Here is a 22,390-nt window from a genome sequence, read left to right as displayed (position 1 = left end):
TTGTTAACCCAACACGAACACGACACGAAAATAACGGGTTAAAGTTTAGTCTTAACGGGTTCAAGTCAATACAGGTTGACCCGTTAAGACACGATTATTTAACAGGTTGATAACGGATTAACTAGTTATGACACGTTAAGAAAGTTAAAATTACAATTATATCCTTATACTTGAAATTAAAATTATTTCAATATTTTTATTGTTTGAATTATTAATTTGGACTTATAGTTAATTTTATAATTTTTATAATTATTGTGATTTTAACATTTAGATAAAATTATGCTAAATTTAATCAGGTCAAACGGGTTAATTTCAAGCTTATTCAACCTATTTATATAAACAGTTTGAAACGAGTTATATAGTGTCATGTTAATCTATTTTGTAATATTCACTATTAAGTCAAAACGGATTGACACGACACGACTCATTATGTTAATGGGTCGTATTAGAGTTTAAGATTTTGACATAATAAATTTAATAGAGTGTGTTATAGTTAATCTATATAATATAATATACATATTTTGACATGACATAAACATAATCCATTAACATGATTTGATACCCTTAGTTCCAAACACGCTCACATTCAACAGACGACGTGATTTGATATCCTTCCTTTTTGGTACACTTGATGCTTCTTTCCTGTTTTTAATTTGCCTTTTTTCCATTTACAAATATTTGCTGGAAATAGAGACTTCAAACTTGCCAATACTTCATTACCTATTTGCCTTTTTTCCTATTTCAAATGTTTACCTATTTCAAACAGAGACTTCAAATTTGCCTTTTTTCCACTTACAAATGTTTCCTGTTTTTAATTTGCCTTTTTTACACTTACGCTTTTCTCTGCTATTTAATTCTACCTTAATTTACAACCCTTTGAAGCTTGTAGGCCTTAAGAACTTCATTACCTATTTGGAAAAGTTACGTGGTCACCCATTTTTTGTTATGTTCAGCTAGGACAACCATGGATGCTATTGGCCAGTCTCAACCAAAATATCACAATGCTAAAGAAGACTTATGTCAGTTCAAAGGTGATATTATTTCATCTATCTTGTTGCTTCATCTAGTGTTTAAGAAGCATGCCACATCAAGGAGTGACCGAAGCTGAAAAATTACAATACAAACTTGGGGCTGAAATAAGGTCCTCTCCTGTGGAAGGTAGAGGTTTTCTGCTTAGTCCTGAGACTAAGCTGGTGTCTCTTAGGCGTAAGCTTGTAGAGTTCTGTCTGAACAATGGAGGATGACATCTCACAGAGGTGGTGTAGTCTTAACCTTACTGAAGAAGAGCAACAAGAGCTCCAACTTCCAGAAGATGCAGTCACAGCTACCAAGCTCAGAGGACACCATTGTCTCCTGGCTATGGTCCTCAATGACCGTTATGCTAACAGGGAGGCATTTAAGTCCACTATGTCCAAAGTATGGAACACAGATGGATGGATATCATACAGGGACTTAGGACCCAACAAGTTTCTGCTCGAGTTCCAACTTATTATAGATAAGGAGAAGGTTCTCCAGGGAAGACCCTGGTCCTTTGATCGCCACCTGGTTAGTCTCAAGGAGTTTGAAGGTGTGTTGACCCCAAATGAGGTACAGTTCGACACAGAAATTTTTTGGGTACAAATACATAACCTCCCGTTTGCAGGGATGAACGAGATGGTGGGGAGGAAAGTAGGCGAAACTATAGGCAGGGTGCATCTAGTAGAAGTGGATGACCAGGGATATGGATGGGGGAGCTTCCTTAGAATAAGGGTAGAGATAAGCATTATTAATCCTCTCAAGAGAGGCAGAATGATCAATCTGGAAGGCAAACAATGCTGGGCTTATTTCAAATATGAACGTCTTCCCACGATGTGTTATAAGTGTGGTTTGTTGAAGCATCCAAACGGCAAGTGTCCTAACTTCAACTTGGCATCTCAACCCCAAGAGCAGTTTGGACCTTGGCTGAGGGCATCTCCTGCCCATCATCATCACCTGGTGAAGAAGTATGGGGGGTCACCTTCTTCCCCTTCACAGGAGTCTCCATCACAAGGTCATAGACACGAGGGAGGAACTCCACAGGGTTGCAATGGCAAGCTTCAGCCACCACCAGAGGAGGAGATCACCTGGCAGGAACCACCAGACAATATCCTACAGTCCAATCTTTTGTCCAGTGAGCATATCAATTCCCCTCCTGCACAGGCCTGCAGCCTGCTACACAGTTCAGAGGCTACCAAGGACAGGGGGAACCAAGAGGTGCAAAGTGGTGTATTTCTGTCCCATCATGGGACAGCAGGTCACAAGTCAGGTCACAAGAGCCAAAAACTTCCTTTTTCTGTGAAAAACTCTTACAGGTTGGTCGAGCAAAGCCTTAAAGTTAAGGCCAAATCCCCAAAGCAATCCTCTCCTGCAAAAGGAAAGGTAAATTCTCCTAGGGGGCAGAAAAGCAAGAAGAGTCCTGTGGGGTGCAAAAGGTCACCCACCAACAGGAGATGGAAACTGAGAGCCCGAGTGGGCCCAAAGAACAACATGGAGCATCTTAAGGATGGGCTGATGTGCCTTGAGCAAATTGACAAAGCCCAGAAAAGGAAGGCCCTGATTGAGACAGGATCTGGTGTTAGGAAAAAACTAAGGTTAGCTGATGAGGAAGGGGGAGAGGTAGTTAGTGCAGGGGCAGTGGCTGCTATGCAGCCCTGCCCACCCTCATGAAAATTCTAAGCTGGAACTGCCGAGGGCTTGGGAACCCTCGGACAGTTCGTGAGCTTCACTCATTGGTGAAGCAAAAGTGCCCCCTAGTAGTGTTCCTATCAGAAACTAAAAGCAGGAGGGAGAGGATGGAACAGACTAGGAACAAACTTGGTTTTGATCAGAGTTTTGTGGTTGACAGTATTGGGAAAGGTGGTGGTTTGGCAATGTTATGGAAAAATGAGGTGAAGGCTCAGCTACAGTCTTACTCCAGGAGTCATATTGCAATAACTGTAACATCTGAGCATGGAGGGCAGCCGTGGCTCCTCTCAGGTTTTTATGGGCACCCAGTAGTGGAGAAAAGGAAAGGAAGTTGGCAACTATTAAGGATGTTGAAGCCCGAGAACCCCACCCCATGGCTTTGCATGGGGGATTTCAATGAAATCCTTAGTTTGGCTGAGAAGTCAGGTGCTGCCTCTAGGCCTTTCTCTCAGATGGAGAGGTTTAGGGAAGCACTTGATGCATGTGACCTTAGTGACTTGGGTTATAGAGGCTCAAAGTACACTTGGAGCAATAAAAGAGATGGTGGCAACTTCACTAAAGAGAGGTTAGATAGAGCAGTGGGAAATGCAACTTGGCCATTACTCTACAGCAACTGGGAAGTGCATGTCCTTCCTGTCCTAAACTCTGACCACTCTCCTTTGCTCCTTGTATGTGACAATGGAACAGGTATGTCGAGGAAGGGTCACAAGCTTTTCAGGTATGAAGCTTCCTGGTCCAAAAGAGAAGGCTGCAAGGACACAATAAAAAGAGCCTGGTTGGAAGCTTCCCACAGGGGTCATTCACTCAGATCCATCAACTATGGCCTTGCAAACTGCAAACTCCACCTGGGAAGATGGAGGAGAATTGATACAGTCAGCCAAACCACATTAATCAGGCAGAAGAGTGACAGAATTCGACAGTTGCAGGAATCAAACCAAGGAGACCTTAATGACTCTATAAGGAATTTGCAAAGGGAAGTGGATGCAATGCTGGCAGAAGATGAAATCAAATGGAGACAAAGGTCCAAGCAACTCTGGCTAAAGGAAGGGGACAAGAACTCTAAATATTTCCACAAATGTGCATCCCAAAGAAGGCAAAATAATACCATTAAAGTGGTGAAGAATGAGAGAGGAGAGTATGCCAGGGATCATAGAAGTATATGCTCTTTTTTCCAGAGGTACTATCAGGACCTTTTTAGTTCCTCTCACCCGAGAGGAATTGATGAGGCTCTTCAAGCTGTTGAGCCCATGGTGAACTCTGAGATGAACAGGAATTTACTAGTGGAGTGCACCTTTGAGGAGGTTAAGAATGCAGTTTTTGAGATGCAACCTCTGAGCTCTCCAGTGCCAGATGGTTTTTCTGCTGGATTCTATCAGGACAACTGGGCAGTAGTGGGAGACAAGTTATTCTCAGCAGTGAAGCATTTTTTCTCAACCAGGACAGGAATAGGTGAGGTAAATGACACGCACATAGTCTTAATTCCCAAGAAGAAATGCCCAGAATTAGTCACCGAGTACAGGCCCATAAGCCTGTGCAATGTTCTTTACAAAATTGTTGCCAAGGTTTTAGCTAACAGGTTAAAAGCTTTCCTGCCATCCATAATCTCACCAGCACAGAGTGCTTTTGTCCCAGGGCGTTTGATTTCAGATAACATTATAGTGGCATATGAGGCCATGCATTCAATGAAGTACAGGATGAGAAGCAAGAAAGAGGGATATATGGCCTTGAAACTAGACATGAGCAAGGCCTATGACCGTATAGAGTGGGACTTCTTGGAAGCTGTGTTGAGAAAGATGGGTTTTGCTGAAGCATGGTCCAAGCTTATCATGGAATGTGTGACCTCAGTGAGTTACTCCCTCCTTATCAATGGTGAACCCCAAGAGAGCTTCCTCCCAACTAGAGGGCTGAGGCAAGGGGACCCCCTTTCCCCTTACCTCTTCATTCTGTGCTCTGAAGTCCTTGGTGGAATGCTGGATAAAGCTGAAGAGAAAGGTTTAGTTACTGGGTTCCCTTTTGCTAGGGGCTCTCTATTGGTTAATTACCTCTTTTTTGCAGACGATAGCCTGCTCTTTTGCAGGGCCAATACACTGGAATGGACCAGATTAATCAAGATCCTCACCATCTATGAACATGCATCTGGTCAGAGGTTAAACATGGACAAAACAGCAATCTTCTTTAGCAAGAACACCAGTGCACAAAACAAAGAAACCATCCTCATTGCAGCTGGAGTTAAGGAAGCAAGGTGTTTTGAGAAGTACCTGGGCCTACCCTCGTATGTAGGAAGGCATAAATTGGCAGCTTTCAGGCCTATCTTGGACTCCATTAGAAACAGGATCCAGAATTGGAAGGTTAAGTTCATGTCTCAGGCAGGGAGAGAAGTTCTGCTAAAATCGATAGTTCAAGCAATCCCAACCTATTGTATGAGCATGTTTAAGCTCCCAAAGGCCATTCTCAAGAATATAAACAAGCTGGTGCAACAGTTCTGGTGGGGAAGCAGAGATGAGAAAGTTAAAACCCAGTGGCTCCCATGGAAAAAGCTTGGACAGACAAAGAGCACAGGGGGACTGGGGTATAGGGACTTTAATGACTTCAATGTGGCCCTTCTAGCAAAGCAGGGCTGGAGAATTATCCAGCAACCTCACTCCCTTGCAGCCAGAGTGCTAAAAGCAAAATACTTCTCAAGAAGTGACTTCATGGGCAGCAAACTAGGCAGCAATGCATCATATCTGTGGAAGAGTTTCATCGAGGCTAAACCTGTACTGGAAGAAGGTCTCTTCTGGAGAATAGGGAATGGGGACTCAATCTACATAGGGAGAGACAGGTGGATACCCCAACCCTCTTCATATCGGGTCCAATCCCCTCTAAGTGAGAGGCACTCTAGATGGCAAGTGAGTGAATTGATTGACAAGCAACAGATGTCGTGGAACAGGTCATTATTGAGGGAGGTCCTATCGGTGGAGGAAGCCGAGGTTGTCAGCAAGATCCCATTAAGCTTGAGAAGGAGCCCTGACCAACTTATATGGAGACTCACAAAGAATGGACTCTTCACAGTCAAGAGTGCTTATCATCTTCTAGGGGAGATGGAGGTGTGCTTAAAGGGGCAAGCATCCAGCAGAACAAAGAGTACTGATTTCTGGCACAGGCTGTGGAAATTGGGTGTGCCAAATGCTACCAAAATGCTACTCTGGAGAGCTTCTCATGAGTCACTGCCCACAAACCAGAACCTATACAAGAGAAGGATAAGGGAGTCAGGTTTGTGTCCCATATGCACCAGGGATTCAAAGTCGACTACACATGCCTTATGGTCATGTCCCTCAGCTCAAGATGCATGGGGACTTAGCTCGAGAAAACTTCAGAAGGAGAGGGTGGTTGAGTCTCCATTCTCCAGCATAGTGGACCACATGTTTTCAGTACTGGACGAAAATGATATGCCCATCTTCGCATCCATAGTTCACCAATTATGGAGGAGAAGGAATTTATATGTATTTGAGGGCAGGTATGAGGCCCCTGAGACAGTGGTAAGTACTGCCACCAAGCTGGCACTCGACTACAAGGAAGCAAACAGCACCCAAGTGAGTAGGGACAAACCAGCTACACCATCTGTCCGAAGTTGGTCAGCTCCTCCTCTGCATATTTTCAAGGCAAATTGGGATGCATCGGTAGATAAAGCACAGTGCAAGGTTGGGATAGGGGTGGTGATCAGAGACTGGAATGGGTTTGTAGTTGCCACCCTTAGATCACAAAGGGACCTGCCCCCTGACCCGTTGTTAGCTGAATCTTTTGCTGCTTTGAAAGCTGTCATCCTGTGTAACCAACTAAATCTGCAGGATGTTCTACTCGAGGGGGACTCACTTGGTGTGGTTCAACAGATCAGGGGTGAAGAGCTGAATTGGAGCTGCGCAGGAATGTTTATTCAGGACACCAGATCCTTGCTTAAGTCTATGAAAAGTTGGTCTGTTTTGCACGTGTCTAGGATATGTAATAGTGTTGCCCATTGTTTAGCTAAGGATGCACTTAAACTCTCTGAGGAGAGCATCAGTTTGGAGGGAATCCCCTCTTGTATCCAACATTTGCTAATCTAATTGAATTCCACTTTCAAAAAAAAAAAGAAGCATGCCACATCCTTGCATTTGAAGCTTAGTTGGAATTTTGTTTATTACAATGAGAGGTGACGCAATTGGTAACTGAAGTGTTATGTTTTAATTATATGTGCCAAACACCTTAACATTTTTAGTAGTAGAATTAATACTGCCCATCACAAAAGTCATGATTTCCTGTGCAGTTTATAGGAGTTGATCCTCTGCAAGCGGGGAATGTAGTTTAGCTTTTCTGAGAAGGCTAGCTGAATGCTCAGTTGGGACATAGAATTAGGTCAGATTACAGGCCATCCAATTTGTTGATTTGTTGATTACAGACCTAATTCTGTGCTTAAACCCTTTGCTTTTTAATTTGTTGATTACAGGCCATCCATTTATCAGATCAAGGTGAAAGAAATCAAATTTTCCCCCAAATTCAAGATTCAAGATGTGAAGAGTTATGATATTGTATTAGTTTAATTAGCTGCTGTGATGTATTATTATTTATTTTATTCTTTGTAAATTTATATTTTGTATTGTGATGTAACAACAATATTATCTAGTTTGTATTTTTATTTATTTTTTTCTTTGATTAATTTTTTTAGAAAATTCTTTTAAAGTGTTTTGATTATTTTTTTAAAAAAATCTGGGCAATTTAAATATAAGATCAGATTTTTTTTTTAAAAAAAGTTGATATAATTTCTTTTTAAAGTAATAAAGAATTTTTTAGATTTTTTTTTTTTTTCCAAAATCTGGATTGAACCTGGGTATAATCTGGATATCCGGGATTAAAAGAAAAAAAAAAAAATCAAATATAATTCAATTATTTGCCCAGATTTTAAAATTCGGATCCAGATAAGGTTATAGCTGAATATCCGGATCCGGATCCGGATCCGGATCCGGATGCACACCCTAACAGACGTGACACGCAATCAGCAGATTCACACGCTAGTTCCTCCTCGGAATAATTCCATAAATAAAAACGACGTCGGATTACAAAGTTAGATAAAGAACTTCAGAATAACGTGGTGAGACAAGGGCGCACAAATACAAGAACACGGACACAGGTCAGGAAGCTCCGAGTCTACACTCTACCTTTATATTTTTTGCTTCATTTTTGTTCAGATTTTTATTTGTAGGGTAACGGGTTCATTTTGTTCTGAGTCTTAAATCTTTCGGTTTCATAGCGATTTTACCTTCATTTTCCCACAGTTCTCTCGTTAACCGTAAGGGGAATAAAAAGGTTTGAGATTGATTCTTCTTCCCTAACGTGGAGATTTCGTTAGGGTTTATTGTTCACTGGTTTTTTTCCCTGTTCCTATTTCCGGTTTCCCATCTTTTTTGGTGCTTCAATGTCGGCAAACTTAATGAGTTGAAGAGCAATATTGTTTATATTTCATTATCCCTTGGTTACCTGTTGGATTGCTGATAAAATATGAAAAGCGCAATCGTTTATCCGTATATCTTCACCAAAATCACTGGCTAAGCTTAACATTAAACTTAAGAAATTATAACTCAGGCTTTGAATTAATTCGTGTAATGTATATTCTCTCAAAAATTGTGAAAAGGATTATTGTTTCATTTATTTTTTGAAACCTAGGGGTTGGCTAAGTGGTAAAGACCTTGGTCTTGGTAGTATGCTCCTTCCAAGTCTAAGGTTTGAATCCTTTTGGGTGCAAATAATTTCTAGGGGCCATCGGACTGAACTTCCTATTGAATTATCCAAGGTGGACATGTGGGAAACTCCTTGTCGAGGGGCTGTGCATCCTCCTGGGATTAGTCAGAACTTTGTTCAAAGTTCTCGGACACCCCCGGTGCCAATAAAAAAAATTCTTCAATTTTTCTCACTTTTAGCATATTTTCAATGTGTTATGCTTTACAGTTGTCTTGTTCTTTTTACTTCTGTCTTTGAGGATTGCTCTAGTTATGAATGATTCTGACTATATGTGAAGTTGTTCTCACCCATATAGCGCACTTGCTTTTTCTCTTAGGTGGAAATTATCAAATACTTGGATTATTTTAGATATAGGAGATGCTGTTTGGTGTTGGTTATTGTATTCAATAAGGTTGGGTTGTGTAATTGTACAGGATTATCATTATGAGCGGTGCTCCTAAAAGATCTCATGAAGAGAGTGGTCATTCCTCATCGTCAAAATACCCACATGAGGATTCTGGTGCATACCCCAAGATGTCAGCTGCTGTTTCAAGCGACTACCATCCCCCTTACGAGATAGTTCAAGAAAGTCGGGTGCCAAAGCTTCCCCGGACTGAATCTCGCGATGCAGATAGAAGATCTCCTCTTCATTCAATGTATAGGATTCCATCTTCTTCGAATGATTCACATGTCGATCATTCTGAAAGCAAGATGGAATTGAAGGATTCCAAGGATTGTAGAGATCTTCGGTTTGAGAACCGAGATACAAAGATGGAGACAAGGGAGTTGTATGGTGAGGGGAGGAGGGAATCTCAAAATGTGAAGAGTGAAAAGGATGTAAGACCTGAGAGTAGAGGAGATGATAATAAGGAAATGAGATATGATAGGGAAAGTTTTAATGATCCAAAAGGTGATGTGAAGACGGAAAAGGATGTTTATGGCGCAGCAAGTAGTCACTTGAATTGGAAAGAATCAAAAGAACACCATAGGGTAAAAAAATATCTGGATGCCCCAAGTGGAGGTATAAATATCTGGCATGTTCCACGTGTTAATTCACAAAGCCCCAGCGAGGTTGGAAAGGAAGGCTCAACAATTGAGGAGAGGGATTATGGGGAATCTCATGAGGCTGTCGGAGAAAACAAAGTTGGTTCAAAGGGTGAAGAGAAATTGAAAGATAAGGATAGAAAGAGGAAAGATGTGAAGCATAGGGATTGGGGAGAAAGGGATAGGGAAAGAACTGATCGTAGGAGTGGTCCTCCAGTAGCTAATAGTGGTGGTGAGTGCAAAGATTCAACGAAAGAAGAAAGAGATGTAGAGAGGTGGGAGAGAGAGAGAAAAGATTTTTCCAAAGACAGGGAAAGACTGAAAGAGAGGGAAAAGGATCATACCCGGAGGGAGCCATGGAATGGAGTAGATAAAGAGATTTCTCACAATGAGAAGGAATTAGGGGATGGGTCTTTAAGAATTCCGGAGCAGGAAAATCTAGCATCAGAGCAGAAGAAACAGAAAGATTTTGATAGCTGGAAAGATGTTGATAGGGAAGCAAGAGACAGGAGGAAAGAAAGCAATGATATTGAAGGAGATATAACTGAAAGGCGCACTAGGTGCGATGACAAAGAATCGGACGATGGATGTGCAGATGGTGAAGGGGCTTCTGAAAGGGAAAGGGAAGTTTATAATTATGGAGTTCAAAGGAAGAGGATGCAGCGGTCAAGGGGTAGCCCTCAAGTGGCTAGCCGTGAGCACCGTTTTAGGTCTCGTGCTCAAGAAAATGAAGGGTGTGTCATACTATTTTCTTTTGCTACCAATTTAATTGCAAGATTGTTAACCTTAATGGATCAGTTTTTGCATATTAAACTTACTGTCAGTGAAAATAAGATCTGCATACTAAATTTTGTGTACTGAAACTGTTAATATTGGATATAAATTTTGTTTTACTTATTTATCAAAAAAAAAAAAAAATTTGTTTTACTTATAAAAAAAATATTGGATATAAATTTGTTAGGTTTCTTAATCTTTTATCCCCTTCTGTATAGATATTAATTTCTATGATAAATATTACCCGTAAAAAATTTATTTGATACAATGTTGTTTATTAACTGAGACCGAAATCTTTAAGTTTTATTGATATAGAAAAATTCTATTTGCAAGCCTATGTGTGGTACACACCTTCCACACATTGATATGGCATAATTTGATTTGCAAGCGAAATTTAAAAGTTTGAATCTTGCAAATCAAATCTTGCCATGTACGTGGAGTGGATGTTGTGTTGTTCACACCGGCTTGCAAGAAGGACTCTAATTATCAAAAAACAAAAAAACATTTATTTTTCATATTTTCTCATATACATTTTTTTCATGGCTTGGTGCATCTTTGATGTATATATTTGATCTTTTGCTATGCTATAAAATTATGATCTTTGAAGGAATAAAATATATTTGGGGGCCACTTGGTCCTTTTTCTTGATTCTGTTTAGGGTAGATGAGATTTATGTTATATGCTAACCATCAAAGTTAAAGTCCAGTGACGTTCTTTTTCTTTTAAATAATAATAGTTACATACGCATGTGCTATACAGAAATGCAGTGATTGAGATTGGTGGCATGGGGCAAATAAACTAATTGCAATTATTAATTGCAATTTGTGTGATACAAAATTACAAAGTTTTTGGAGAATGCTAAATTTTTTTAAACCAAGCATTTATAGGCAGGCAACATTAGTGTTTTCAGGTGGTCCAGTAGGGAAATTTAAAGCAGAAATAAGTTTTCTTTTTTCCTTGCAATTGTGTTGTTGGAATTGTCTTCTTTTGTTTACCAATGGCTTCTAGGTTAGGGCTTGTTGTTATGGGTAAAGGATTTGGGGGTTATTATTAGCCAAACAAGAAAGTTCAGGACTAATAGGAAATAAACCGCAAAACGGTAAGTGAAAATGACATATCTCTAACTTCAGATTATGACATTATTTGTACCACCTCAATGGTGCTAACACTCTAGTTTTTGTTTATTTTCATTTTCCAAATCTCTATGCTGAAAATATTGTGATATATATCCTCTCCAATGGATATTTATTGTTTGGTGGTAATCTTAATATTTTTCTTCTTTCCCTTGGTGGTTAATCACATTTAATTTTTTTTTGCCTTTTGTTTTTTTGCAGATCTCAAGGTAAGCTGCTGTATTCCATCTTATCAGATGTAACTTCTTTTCACTGACATGCCCTGTTGAAGTAATGTCGATTTCAATGAAAATCCCTTTCATTTGTGCATCTCCAGTTTACCTTGCATTTTGTGCTGATTTTATTTTATTTGCACTAATATCTGTACTTCCTGATCCAAAAGTATTAGCATTTCGTTAGATTTCAGAATTCATATTATCTTAACCTGACTCTGGTTGTGTCTGCTAGAAATCAGAATGAGTATCCATTGTTTGATAGAAATGCATATATATTTGGATTTCATTATACAATTTTCTACAATTATTATGGCAATTAAATTTCCTCACTAGTTAATGTGCATCTTTGATAATGCATGTGCACTTACAAAATGATCTATTTTTTAACTTCTGATTACTAATTTCATATATTGTCTTGAGATTTCGACCATGATGTTGCGTTTGCTTTTTTTTGTGGACCAAAAGGAGGGAAGGAAGAGAAAGAAAGGGGGGGGGGGGGGGGGGGGGGGGGAGGGGTGATTAGTGCGTGATAAAGGAAAAAAAATCAAATATTTGTTATTAAAACCTTAAAGCTCAGGCCTGAAAATATTGTAGGGGTAGTGTACTATTGGTGTAAAGCTTTTTAATCCCCTTATTTCATAATACATTTCTAGCCATTGTATATTACAATGGGAATTGATTGTTTCCATTCATCATGTCTTTAATATTACTTGTTTCTTGTGCATATCTGTTATATCCTAAAGCTGGGAGTGTTTCAGGTAAAGTTGAAGTTTCTTCTGTTGTTTATAAAGTTGGTGAATGTATGCAAGAACTGATAAAGTTGTGGAAGGAACACAAAGCATCAGAAGCTGAAAATAATGGGGAAAGCTCATTACATGGTCCAACTCTTGAAATTCGAATTCCTGCTGAGCATGTTACAGCTACAAATCGCCAAGTAAATTCAAACTGATTCATGTTTATATGACATTGATCAATGAGCTTTTTATACTTTGCATAATGTAATTTACCCAGTGTTCACAAACTTGGTAGGTATTTACAGTTTATGCTCTTGCGCAACCTATTATGGGCTTTATTCTTTTTTTTTTTCTGATACATAAGAAGTAAATTATATTGATATGAATGAAAAAGGCATAGCCCATGTACACTGGAAGTATACAGAAGAACACCTAGATACATTCTACATTAGGGACAAAAAGTCATGAGCATTGTTTCCATCAAGTACAATGGCTGAAAACCAAAGCATTAAAGGGTGCATAAAAAAATTCTGAAGCTCCGCCATTGTGTGCTCCCTATCTTCAAAGCATCGCTCATTTCTTTCCGACCACGTACACCACATGATACACAATGGGATCATCTTCCACACTACATGGGCTTTATTTTAGAATGTCATTCCCTCTATCATGTACTAGATAGACATATCTGATGAAACTGTGGAAAAGTTTGCAACTTCCCCATGCACACAAAACAAAATGGGTAAATTTGTTGAGAGAATATTTGTAGGATTTGGAGGTACCTAGCTAAGCACTCTGTCAGATTCATATCTTCAAAAAATATGTATGTAATAGAGACTGGTACGATTCAATTCAACATTTTGTTCGTTCGGGTTAATAAATATTTTGAAGATATGGATCTGATGAAATGGTTAGCTAGATATTATTGTGTGGAGGCAATACCCATAAAAAAAAGTATTGTGTGGAGGCAAAGAAGTGCCACACATCATTTGCTGAATGGAAGGGTGTAGTTTTGACTGGGTGCTTTTCGAGCTTTTTTCTTTCACACCCTTCTCCTTTGGGCATCTACTATAGTTTTGACTGGAACGAGTCTACTATCCGTAGCTCTTAGATTGTAATTAGGCTCTTGCTTGTATACTCCCTGTGTATTAGGGCTTTGCCTATTTACGTGGATCAATAAAATTTATTTACTTATCAAAAAAAAATTTGTTTCCTTTTCTTTATTTTATAAGCTTGATCTTTGAGGTTGTGTTGTTTAAATGATTGCTTGGCTATCCTTACCACCCCTCGTTTAATGTGGCATGTATAAAGAATAAATGGTTAACTGCACAAGTAGTTAGATTGTTGTAATTGTATTAAAATAATGAAGTTAGATTGTTATCATCTTTGGCTGTTATTTTCGCAAGGATATTGTTTCTTGGAAATGTAAATATACACTGGTTAAATTGGCTAGAAACAGAAGAATCCCGCACAGTGATGTAAAGGGGACTATACTAGGAAAAGGGTAATATTGTCAACCCCATCATGCACCTGCCAGGGGGTGGCAGGATTGCTAATCAAAGTCTAGCTGTATGGAACAGGGCATTAATTTTTAGAAATGTGGCCAAATGATGTCGCAGTATACTTCACAGCTCCTTCTCTCATTGTGTTATGGGGAAATTTTCCTGTATTTGTGGTGGTCTGTCATGTGTTTGATGGTTTTGAAGATCAATATTTTCTGTTCACCAACTCTTACATCAATACCTGGCTCTATGGATTTTATTATGGAAACTAAGATCTTGCTCCTTGTCAATGGTGTCTTTGGACCAGACAACATCTTCTTCTTCTTCTTCTTCCTTTTTTCTTTTTTTTTTTTTTTTTTTTTTTTTTTTTTTTTTTTTTTTAAAAAAAAAATTTATCAGAAAGGATTAGTGGTGAATCATCCAATTTCTTTTGGGTTCGGTGAGTTGTATTTACCTATCGAAACAAGGGTATTGTCCTCTTTTAGTTTTATTTGATTAAATATTTACTCTGGATTTCTCACTTTATTCCAATTATTGCTAGTGCCGGCTTGAAGATTGAATAGATGCTCCTAATAACCATGCCGTATCTTCATTTCAACTTATTGAGGCCATTATGTGCAGGTCAGAGGTGGCCAGCTCTGGGGGACAGAGATATACACTGATGACTCGGATCTTGTTGCTGGTGTGTGGAATTATGACCTTTTTTATAAATAAAATAAAATTTTATGAGTCAAGTAACTATGCGTCGTCCAAGTACACGGAGTATACGGAAAAGAACACCTAGTTACAATTTAGGAGCTAGAAAATGATGCAAGAAAATCATGAAAGCTAGATCCATTGAGTACAATAACAGAAGTCCAAAGAATTAAGGCGTGGAAAAAGAAACTTCTAAGCTCATCTAAAGAACGCTCCCGATCTTATTTTTTATTTTTATTTATTTATTTATTTTTATAAGAAATAATTTTATTAGAAGCAAATGAAATTGGTGAAGCCCATGTACACAGGAAGTACACAAAAGAAAACACCTAAATACATGAGTGCTCCCGATCATCAAAGCAATTTCTAAGCTCATCTAAAAAGCACTTCTGATCATCAAAGTGCCAGCTATTCATTTCAAGCCAAATGCACCACTTGAGACATAAAGAATCATTCTTCATACAGCAACAAAATGTGGGTTGCCCTGAAGGCCTTTTCAACATGCAAAGAGATCCACCACCTTCCTAGGCATCACCCATGCAAGTCCGGTCCTGCAAAAGATCTCATCCTATAACACCCTTGTCACCTCACAGTGAAGTAATAAATGATCAGCAGATTCACCGCATTCTTACACATTACTTTTGTTAGTGGTATTATGATTGTTTTAATTATGCCAGAAAACGGTATTCTCATTACTCTTTACGATTGGATTGTTCTTCTGAATTGTTGTTCAACTTCGAGTTTTCAGGTATATAGATCTTTTCATTTTCTTTGTTTAGGTGTTTCTCCTATATGCTCCCTGTGTACCTAGGTTACACCCCTTTTTCTTATAAATAAAATTGACTGAGTGATCAAAATAAATCACTGAAGTGGTGTATGAAGATTAATATTGAAGTTTCGTTGTGTTCCAGTTCTCATGCATACCGGTTACTGCCGCCCTACAGCTTCTCCTCCTCCACCTGCTATCCTAGAGTTGCGTGCTACTATTCGAGTGCTACCTCCACAAGATTGTAAGCCTATATTTTTTTTTGATAAGTAAGAGATTTTATTGATCCACGTAAAAAGGCAAAGCCCGAGTACACAGGATGTATACAAAAGAGAGCCTAGTTACAAACTAAGTGCTAAGCCTATATTCAACTGTACCTATCTTTTCTGCATAATTTAATGGTTGAAAACACATAAGGCAGTCCTGCATAGATGCTTGACAGTACAAGTAAGATGCCACAAATTAAATTTTAATTGGTTGTTCATGGTTAGGAAAATATTAGGGTTTTTAACCTGGCAAGAGAAGTTTTATGGGCTTCTGATTAAATATAGAAAAGTAACTATTTTGAATGCTTATTTTTCCTGGTTGGGTTGTGGTTTGAAGTAATTGTTGAAAGTGCCGAAGTTTAAGTAGGGATGAAGAAGAAAGGAGAAAACAAGAGGATTATGAAGGTGATAGGTTTAGAATGTCGAAACTTGGGAATCTTTTGACTCGTGATTTTCAATTCCATTGCCAGTCCTTTTCCCCGCCATAAGAAGTTTTATTGCATTCCTCATTTTGATTTACAAGCAATTTCTACTTATATATAAAAACAAAATAGATTGGACAATTTCTAAGTCAATAGTCAAGTCCTGGGATGGCCTGACCAGAACTTCAGGAATTTAAGGGGAGAGATTGTAATATCTTGGATTGAGTATAGGAAGATGGTGAAGGAGTTTCTTGGGATGGAGAAGTTCTTGCCCTTTATAATGATTCCAAGGGACTTCAATTGTAACATTGACAAGTCCTTTAGAGTATAGGCCCAGATATGACTTGGGCCTTCCTTGGGTCATTACAAATTATTACTTTGTGAGCATGTTCCAGAAATTTCTTTAATTTTTCTCTTGTTTGCTTTTTATATTTTGTGCTAATTCTACCTATCAAGTAAAAATATTTTTCAAAAAATTCTGCTTATGACTTTTGTAATTCTAACATTGTACTTCCAACGTTTAATAGGTTACATATCCACTTTGAGAAATAATGTTCGTTCTCGAGCTTGGGGTGCTGCAATTGGTTGTAGTTACCGTGTTGAGCGATGCTGCATCGTGAAGGTTATAAACATCTAGTTATAGTCTATCTTTTCATTGTTGCCTCGCCCAAGTAGTTATGGTATCTACCTATCAAAAAAAAAAAGTAGTTATGGTATCTCTTTTGTGCTTTCATTTGATTTTGGAAATGCTTTGTATAAGTCTATGGACTTGTGGCTTGGATTTGCTATTAGTTTCATTTGATGCTCTAAATGGTATCTGTGAAATATACATTTTCTAATCTGAAAGCCAATCTTGATGTTGTCTTAATTTTCTGTTGTGTTTTTATATTTAAATTTCAGAAAGGTGGTGGAACCATTGATCTTGAACCTTGTCTTACACATACATCAACAGTGGAGCCTACCCTTGCTCCTGTGGCCGTCGAACGGACAATGACTACCAGGGCTGCCGCTTCGGTACCACTGACATCTTCTCTTAAACCAACTGTTTGAGACTTTTCTGCATGCTAGAATTTCTTTTGTCATTACTTATAAAAAAACATCTTTTTTCATGAAAACATTTTTGATTCTTTTTAGGTGGATTTAATGTATAATCCCTATTTACTGGGTTATGCCTTCTTTCTTCTTAATAAAATTGTATCTTACCTATAAATAAATATATATATATATATATGTATTATGCTTCTGTAGCAAGCATCTTTTACATGCCCTGTCTGTATTATTATGAATTTTTTTTATGATGCTGTAGAAAAATTTTAACTTGTGCTTGATCGTTTTAAGAACATTCTTTTAGGTGGGGTAGGGACTGCCATACCCCCAAGCATCCAATACACTGGCAAAACATTTGTGTACTTGACACTATGAGAGGAATTGTCTGTGGTCTGAAATTAAATTCAATTCAGATTTTGTCCTTATGAAAGTAAACCGTGTGGTACTATTCTCCTAAGACTTGAGACACATTCGTATTTGTGGAATTGTCGAGAAATACACTAAGTTTGGACAAAATTTTCTTAAATATGAGCATATTTTTTGGGTAGTGACAGATCTTTTATTATGGAAAATGATTTGTACAGTCCTAGGATGTGCAAACCCCGCAGATTCCTTTTAAAAACAAGTGGGGCACACCAAGGACCCACATGAAAAAACTCACTTTTATGGTGGGCCCCACTTTTTTTCAAAGGGACTGCACAAGACTTGTAGACCATAGGACTGTATCTTGCATTATTCTATTATTATTGTATACTAAATGCATTTTCCAATTTAATCGTCATATGAAGTGTAGATATAAAGTTTATTTATATAAAGTTTAGATTGAAAAATTATTGTATTTATTTTTACTTTTTTTTTTTGATAGGTTATTGTATTGTATTTATTTTTACTTACAAAAAAAATTATGTATTTATTTTGCTAGATATGGGCTGAAAGCCATTTCCGGGCTGTTAAAGTCATTATGGGCTCTAAAAACAGGTTTCTGGCTCAATGGGCCTATGACCCATTCAGGCCAACGGGTGGCCAAACGGCCCGTAGGGCAATCTGCCCTCCGGGCAGCCAGGTGGGGCCACCCACGTATGTGGGATGGGGCCAGGTGCTGGTTCAACAGAGGGACCCCCCCGTCCAGGCAGGTGCGGGGGCGGGGTGGCCGGCAGCCTGCCCGCATAGGGCGGGTGGCAGGCCTAATTGTGTGATCCAGTGGTGGACATCTTACATCTACTACTTTATTGTTTAGTAGTTTGAGCCAAATATCTGTGGTTCCCATTATATTTGGGTTGAACCCCAAGCGCTCTTTAATGAATTTTGATCAATTTACTTGCCAAAATTTAAATATAAAGTAGATAAAGAAATGAAATATGACAATTATTTGCAATTCATAATGTTTTCAAATGATAAAATGGAAGTTATGATTGTCATTTGGCATATAAGCATCATACTGTTGAAGAAGAAAATTTGCATTTCATAACCTTCTTTAAGGTGATTCATCTTGGGCTTTAGACCTCCCAGTCTACCTGGCTTTGTTACCATGTCGGGAAAGCATTAGGCAAACTTGGGAAGCAACTCCTCACTTCTGGCGAAGTTTATAGAATGCTGAGCACTGCACAGAGAGATCCATATATTCATCGATAAAGGAAAATGAAACCTAGAGAGGCTAACTAAGAAAGAATCAAGCAGCTCTTAGATCCAGAAAACAACTTTTTAGGGAGAGAAGGGGTAGAAGATGATCTACTGCCTAAACTTTCTAGGATTGTATTGTGCTAACTATGCCTTGTGCTTGGTAAAAAGAAGGTAGTAAAGCATTGTAGCATCATCAAACAGTAGATATCTGACCTTTTATAATCGCAATTTTAAAATTTATGAGACGTGAGTTTTGAGATTGCAAAGTTATTATATAATTGTAAAAACATGTATGAATTGTGGATTGTAATTAGTCTCATGATGACTTTCATTCTCTAGAATGCATTGCGGCAACAGCGATATGTACGAGAAGTTACAATACAGTACAACCTCTGCAATGAGCCTTGGTACACTTCAAATCTCTCTCTCTCTCTCTCTCTCTCTCTCTCTCTCTCTCTCTCTCTCTTTCTCTCTCATCCTTTTTTGATCATGAGCCTGTGTTAATAATTGGAGATGCACCGTGGGGGGATTGCAAATATTTAAGTTCTTAGAACTTATGTATTGTTAGTGTTCACAAGCTCTGTTATCTCTGTTGTGAGTTTCTCTCGCAACTTTTGGTGTTTTTACTGTTCCTTCTTTAATTCTTTACCTCTATATATATATTAGAAAAAAGGTATTGGTGTTTTTACTCAAATCTAATAATTTTAGTATGGCAGCCTGATAAACATAAACGAAAGAAGCAAAAAAGGGGAGAGGGGGGAAGGGGGGGGAGGGGGTTTGGATGGTATTGATCTATGAGATGGTGGCCACATGATTAAACGAAAGCATGGACCAAGATTTAGTTTCACAAAAATTATTAGATCATGTACTTAAAGCCTTGCCCATTTTTTGTTGTCCTTCTAGCTTCTCCAACTTGAAAAATATAAAATTACTCTGGTTTCAGGAAATTTTAAATAAAATCTGACATCACATGCAATTATTGTTTGTATCCTTTTAAAAAATAGGTTTAGAAGTTTGGCTTACTGATAAATGTGTGGTTTACTTATCAAAAATAAATAAATGTGTGGTTTGGATGTCCACAAGCTTGAATATCCACTGTAGTCTATGCTTCAAACCATTCTGCCAGTTACGTCTTTGAAGAGGTATTTACTGAGTAATAGACTAAACATATCCAGCACTATGGCATTACACCCATCTCTCCCTAAGAAAAACTCCTTGCCTTCTCTCTTAAACAAAACCAAACAGCCCCTATTCCGTCTAGGTTATACTTCAGTGGATGCATTTGCCTTAAAGGATGCCTTTTCTCAACATATCATGTGAGTGAATTCTCTTTTGCTCCTCCATCGCCACCCCTTCTGGTATAGGTTACATTATTTACATTGTTGTGGCTATGATTTATTTGCTTGACATTGCTGTTAATGCAATCCATCTTTGACCAGTCACACATAATTGTCAGTCCTAGGGACAATGGTAAATACATGGCTTAAGAATTGTGAACATATTTATATTTTGAGTATCTGGTTTTCCACATTCACCTATGTGTAGATGCCACATTTTTTTTTAAGCAGCTTCTGTTGTTGTTGCTGCTGCTTTGTTTCTTAAGCCTTTAACACTTAAATGATTGTTGCTCTCCTCGCGCGTGTTCTTATGAATTTCTTCAGGATTAAATACAGCATAAGCATTGTTGCTGACAAGGGTCTGAAGAAACCCCTTTATACATCTGCACGATTGAAGAAGGGAGAAGTTTTGTATTTAGAAACCCATTCACGCAGGTATTCTTTATAGTAAGTGCTAATTCAGCTCGATTATCTATGTACCGAATTTCATGTTTTAACACCGTCTCAAAGTTTATTTTTATTCAGTCGGTACGTACCTCTGGAAGCAGTGAATGAATATGGAACCTAAATTTGCAATTTTTGCCCATTTTTAGCTTGATTTCCCTCATCTGAATCTCTTCAGACTTAAAATGCAACAGTTTACTAGGAAAACTTAGCATGTCAATGGGATGGGATTAAACACCTCCAGTCCATCCTCTCTTCTTTTTATTGTTTACTATAATTGGTTGGGTCTATCTTTACCTGCTCAATTCCCTTGCTTTTGTTGTTTTACAACATACTCTTTATAATCACGGGATCACATATTTCTAAAATTCTGAGGTAGTGGAGGCTGAAGTCCACGTATGTGACCGTCTTGTCTTTTCTCATCTCATGAGTTATTACCTACAGGTATGAGCTTTGTTTCACTGGAGAGAAAATGGTCAAAGCTATACCAGCAACTCAGGTACATGACTTGGAGACGGAGAAGTCTCAGAATCATCACTCACATTCCACAAATGGTGAAAGAAATGATTGTGATAACATGGTGATTGATGCATTTCGGTGGTCTCGATGCAAGAAGCCTCTACCCCAGAAAGTCATGCAATCAGTTGGGATCCCTCTTCCCCTTGAACATGTGGAGGTACTTCTTGTCCCCATTTTGTCTATTTTGACTTACCTGCATTTTTCATCAAAATCTCTAGAAACGGTTGCTTTCAGATAAAATCTTCCCATCATTCCCCAAAATTATGACTATATAAGGGCCTGTGCACCGCTAGGATTAGTTGGGACTTTGTTTTCGGACATCCCGTGCCAAAAAAATAAAAGTAAAAATTATAAGTATGTACTGGGTGTTTTTATCTGCCTCTACTATTTGCTTTTGCATGTTTCTTTTCCACATATATCTGGTGCTTTTGTGAAGCTGGTCCTCACGGTAAATTGCTTATAGACTAGAGCTGTTATTTGTCACTGCCCAACATATAGCTCAATTTGTTTGACTTTTTATTCCAATTTTCGTAAGAGCAAGAGAAATCAATTGCGTCATTCGCATCTTTGTTTAGGACTACCTTCATTGAATCGCTATACAAATGGATATAGTCGTCAAATTTGTTTGAGTTCAATTTCTCTGTGTGCTTGAACATCTATATAATGGAATCCTGTTCTGTCAATTAGGTATTGGAGGAAAATCTTGATTGGGAAGACGTGCAGTGGTCACAAACAGGAGTATGGATTTCTGGAAAAGAATACACACTTGCTAGGGTGCATTTTCTAGCCACCAGTTAGTCAAGTCTTTTAAAGGTACCTTCACTATGTATGTAGAACTATTTGATCCTGATCCGATGTATTGAACAAATCTGTTGCTTTGTAATGATGCAAGTTCCGAATCATAAAAATGCTGGTTATCTATTTATTTTAACTTCTGCATGCAAATGAGTACACCTGGGTGTCGAAGAATATGCTTAGGGCATGACATGAATAAGGTGATGTTCCACACCTCATTAGGAGAGTATTTGAAATTTCTTACGATGAGATTGCAGCTTTTTTTCAATGAGTACTTCCGGTTTTATCGGTTCCGGTCTGATTTTTCAGTTTTAATCAAGTACCAATGTCATAAAAAAAATATACTTTTGTAATGTATATTTAATAATGTGTATTAGTATTATTAATGTATTATGTATTTATCAAAAAGAATATGTTAAGAATTTATTAGGTCATAAAATGTAATTAATATATATATTTTATATTAATAACATATTTTCAAACAAACGTTCATATGTAATATTAAAATTTTATGTTATAAATTATAATATGAAATTATTTCATAGATAATTATATATATTATATATAAAAATTTCATATATAATTGTATATTATATATAAAAATTATATATATAATATTTTATATGATATTAAAAATTAATTTTTT

General features: G+C 37.9%; 1 protein-coding gene across 3 annotated transcripts; it reads left to right on the top strand.

Moving 5' to 3' along the window:
- Positions 1 to 7,752: 7,752 nt before the first annotated feature.
- On the top strand, positions 7,753 to 21,888 carry LOC122299046 (zinc finger CCCH domain-containing protein 13-like). 3 transcript variants are annotated; one of them, XM_043108892.1, is made up of 12 exons: positions 7,753 to 7,846; positions 8,868 to 10,211; positions 11,586 to 11,593; positions 12,358 to 12,533; positions 14,454 to 14,514; positions 15,440 to 15,538; positions 16,510 to 16,604; positions 16,883 to 16,996; positions 18,989 to 19,056; positions 20,311 to 20,421; positions 20,875 to 21,106; positions 21,637 to 21,888. In XM_043108892.1, the coding sequence occupies exons 2-12, from the start codon at positions 8,878 to 8,880 to the stop codon at positions 21,745 to 21,747; spliced, it is 2,409 nt and encodes an 802-aa protein (XP_042964826.1). In that variant the 5' UTR covers positions 7,753 to 7,846; positions 8,868 to 8,877; the 3' UTR covers positions 21,748 to 21,888. The 3 variants fall into 3 exon arrangements, with proteins under 3 accessions (XP_042964826.1, XP_042964824.1, XP_042964827.1); XM_043108890.1 differs by lacking the exon at positions 7,753 to 7,846 and adding an exon at positions 7,864 to 8,022; XM_043108893.1 differs by lacking the exons at positions 7,753 to 7,846; positions 21,637 to 21,888 and adding an exon at positions 7,864 to 8,022 and having other exon boundaries at positions 20,311 to 20,433; positions 20,875 to 21,005.
- Positions 21,889 to 22,390: the final 502 nt, after the last annotated feature.

This window comes from Carya illinoinensis, chromosome 16 (genome assembly GCF_018687715.1).
Source record: "Carya illinoinensis cultivar Pawnee chromosome 16, C.illinoinensisPawnee_v1, whole genome shotgun sequence".
NCBI lineage: Eukaryota > Viridiplantae > Streptophyta > Magnoliopsida > Fagales > Juglandaceae > Carya > Carya illinoinensis.
Note: the sequence above shows the minus strand (reverse complement) of the source record. Positions and strands in the feature narration are given on the sequence as shown.

Bases quoted from the DNA above. Each gene is read 5' to 3' on its own strand.
- LOC122299046 (XM_043108892.1), top strand. From the start codon at position 8,878: ATGAGCGGTGCTCCTAAAAGATCTCATGAAGAGAGTGGTCATTCCTCA. The intron at 16,605-16,882 runs GTTATAAACATC...TTTAAATTTCAG, and splicing joins AGCGATGCTGCATCGTGAAG to AAAGGTGGTGGAACCATTGA. The intron at 21,107-21,636 runs GTACTTCTTGTC...TCTGTCAATTAG, and splicing joins TTCCCCTTGAACATGTGGAG to GTATTGGAGGAAAATCTTGA.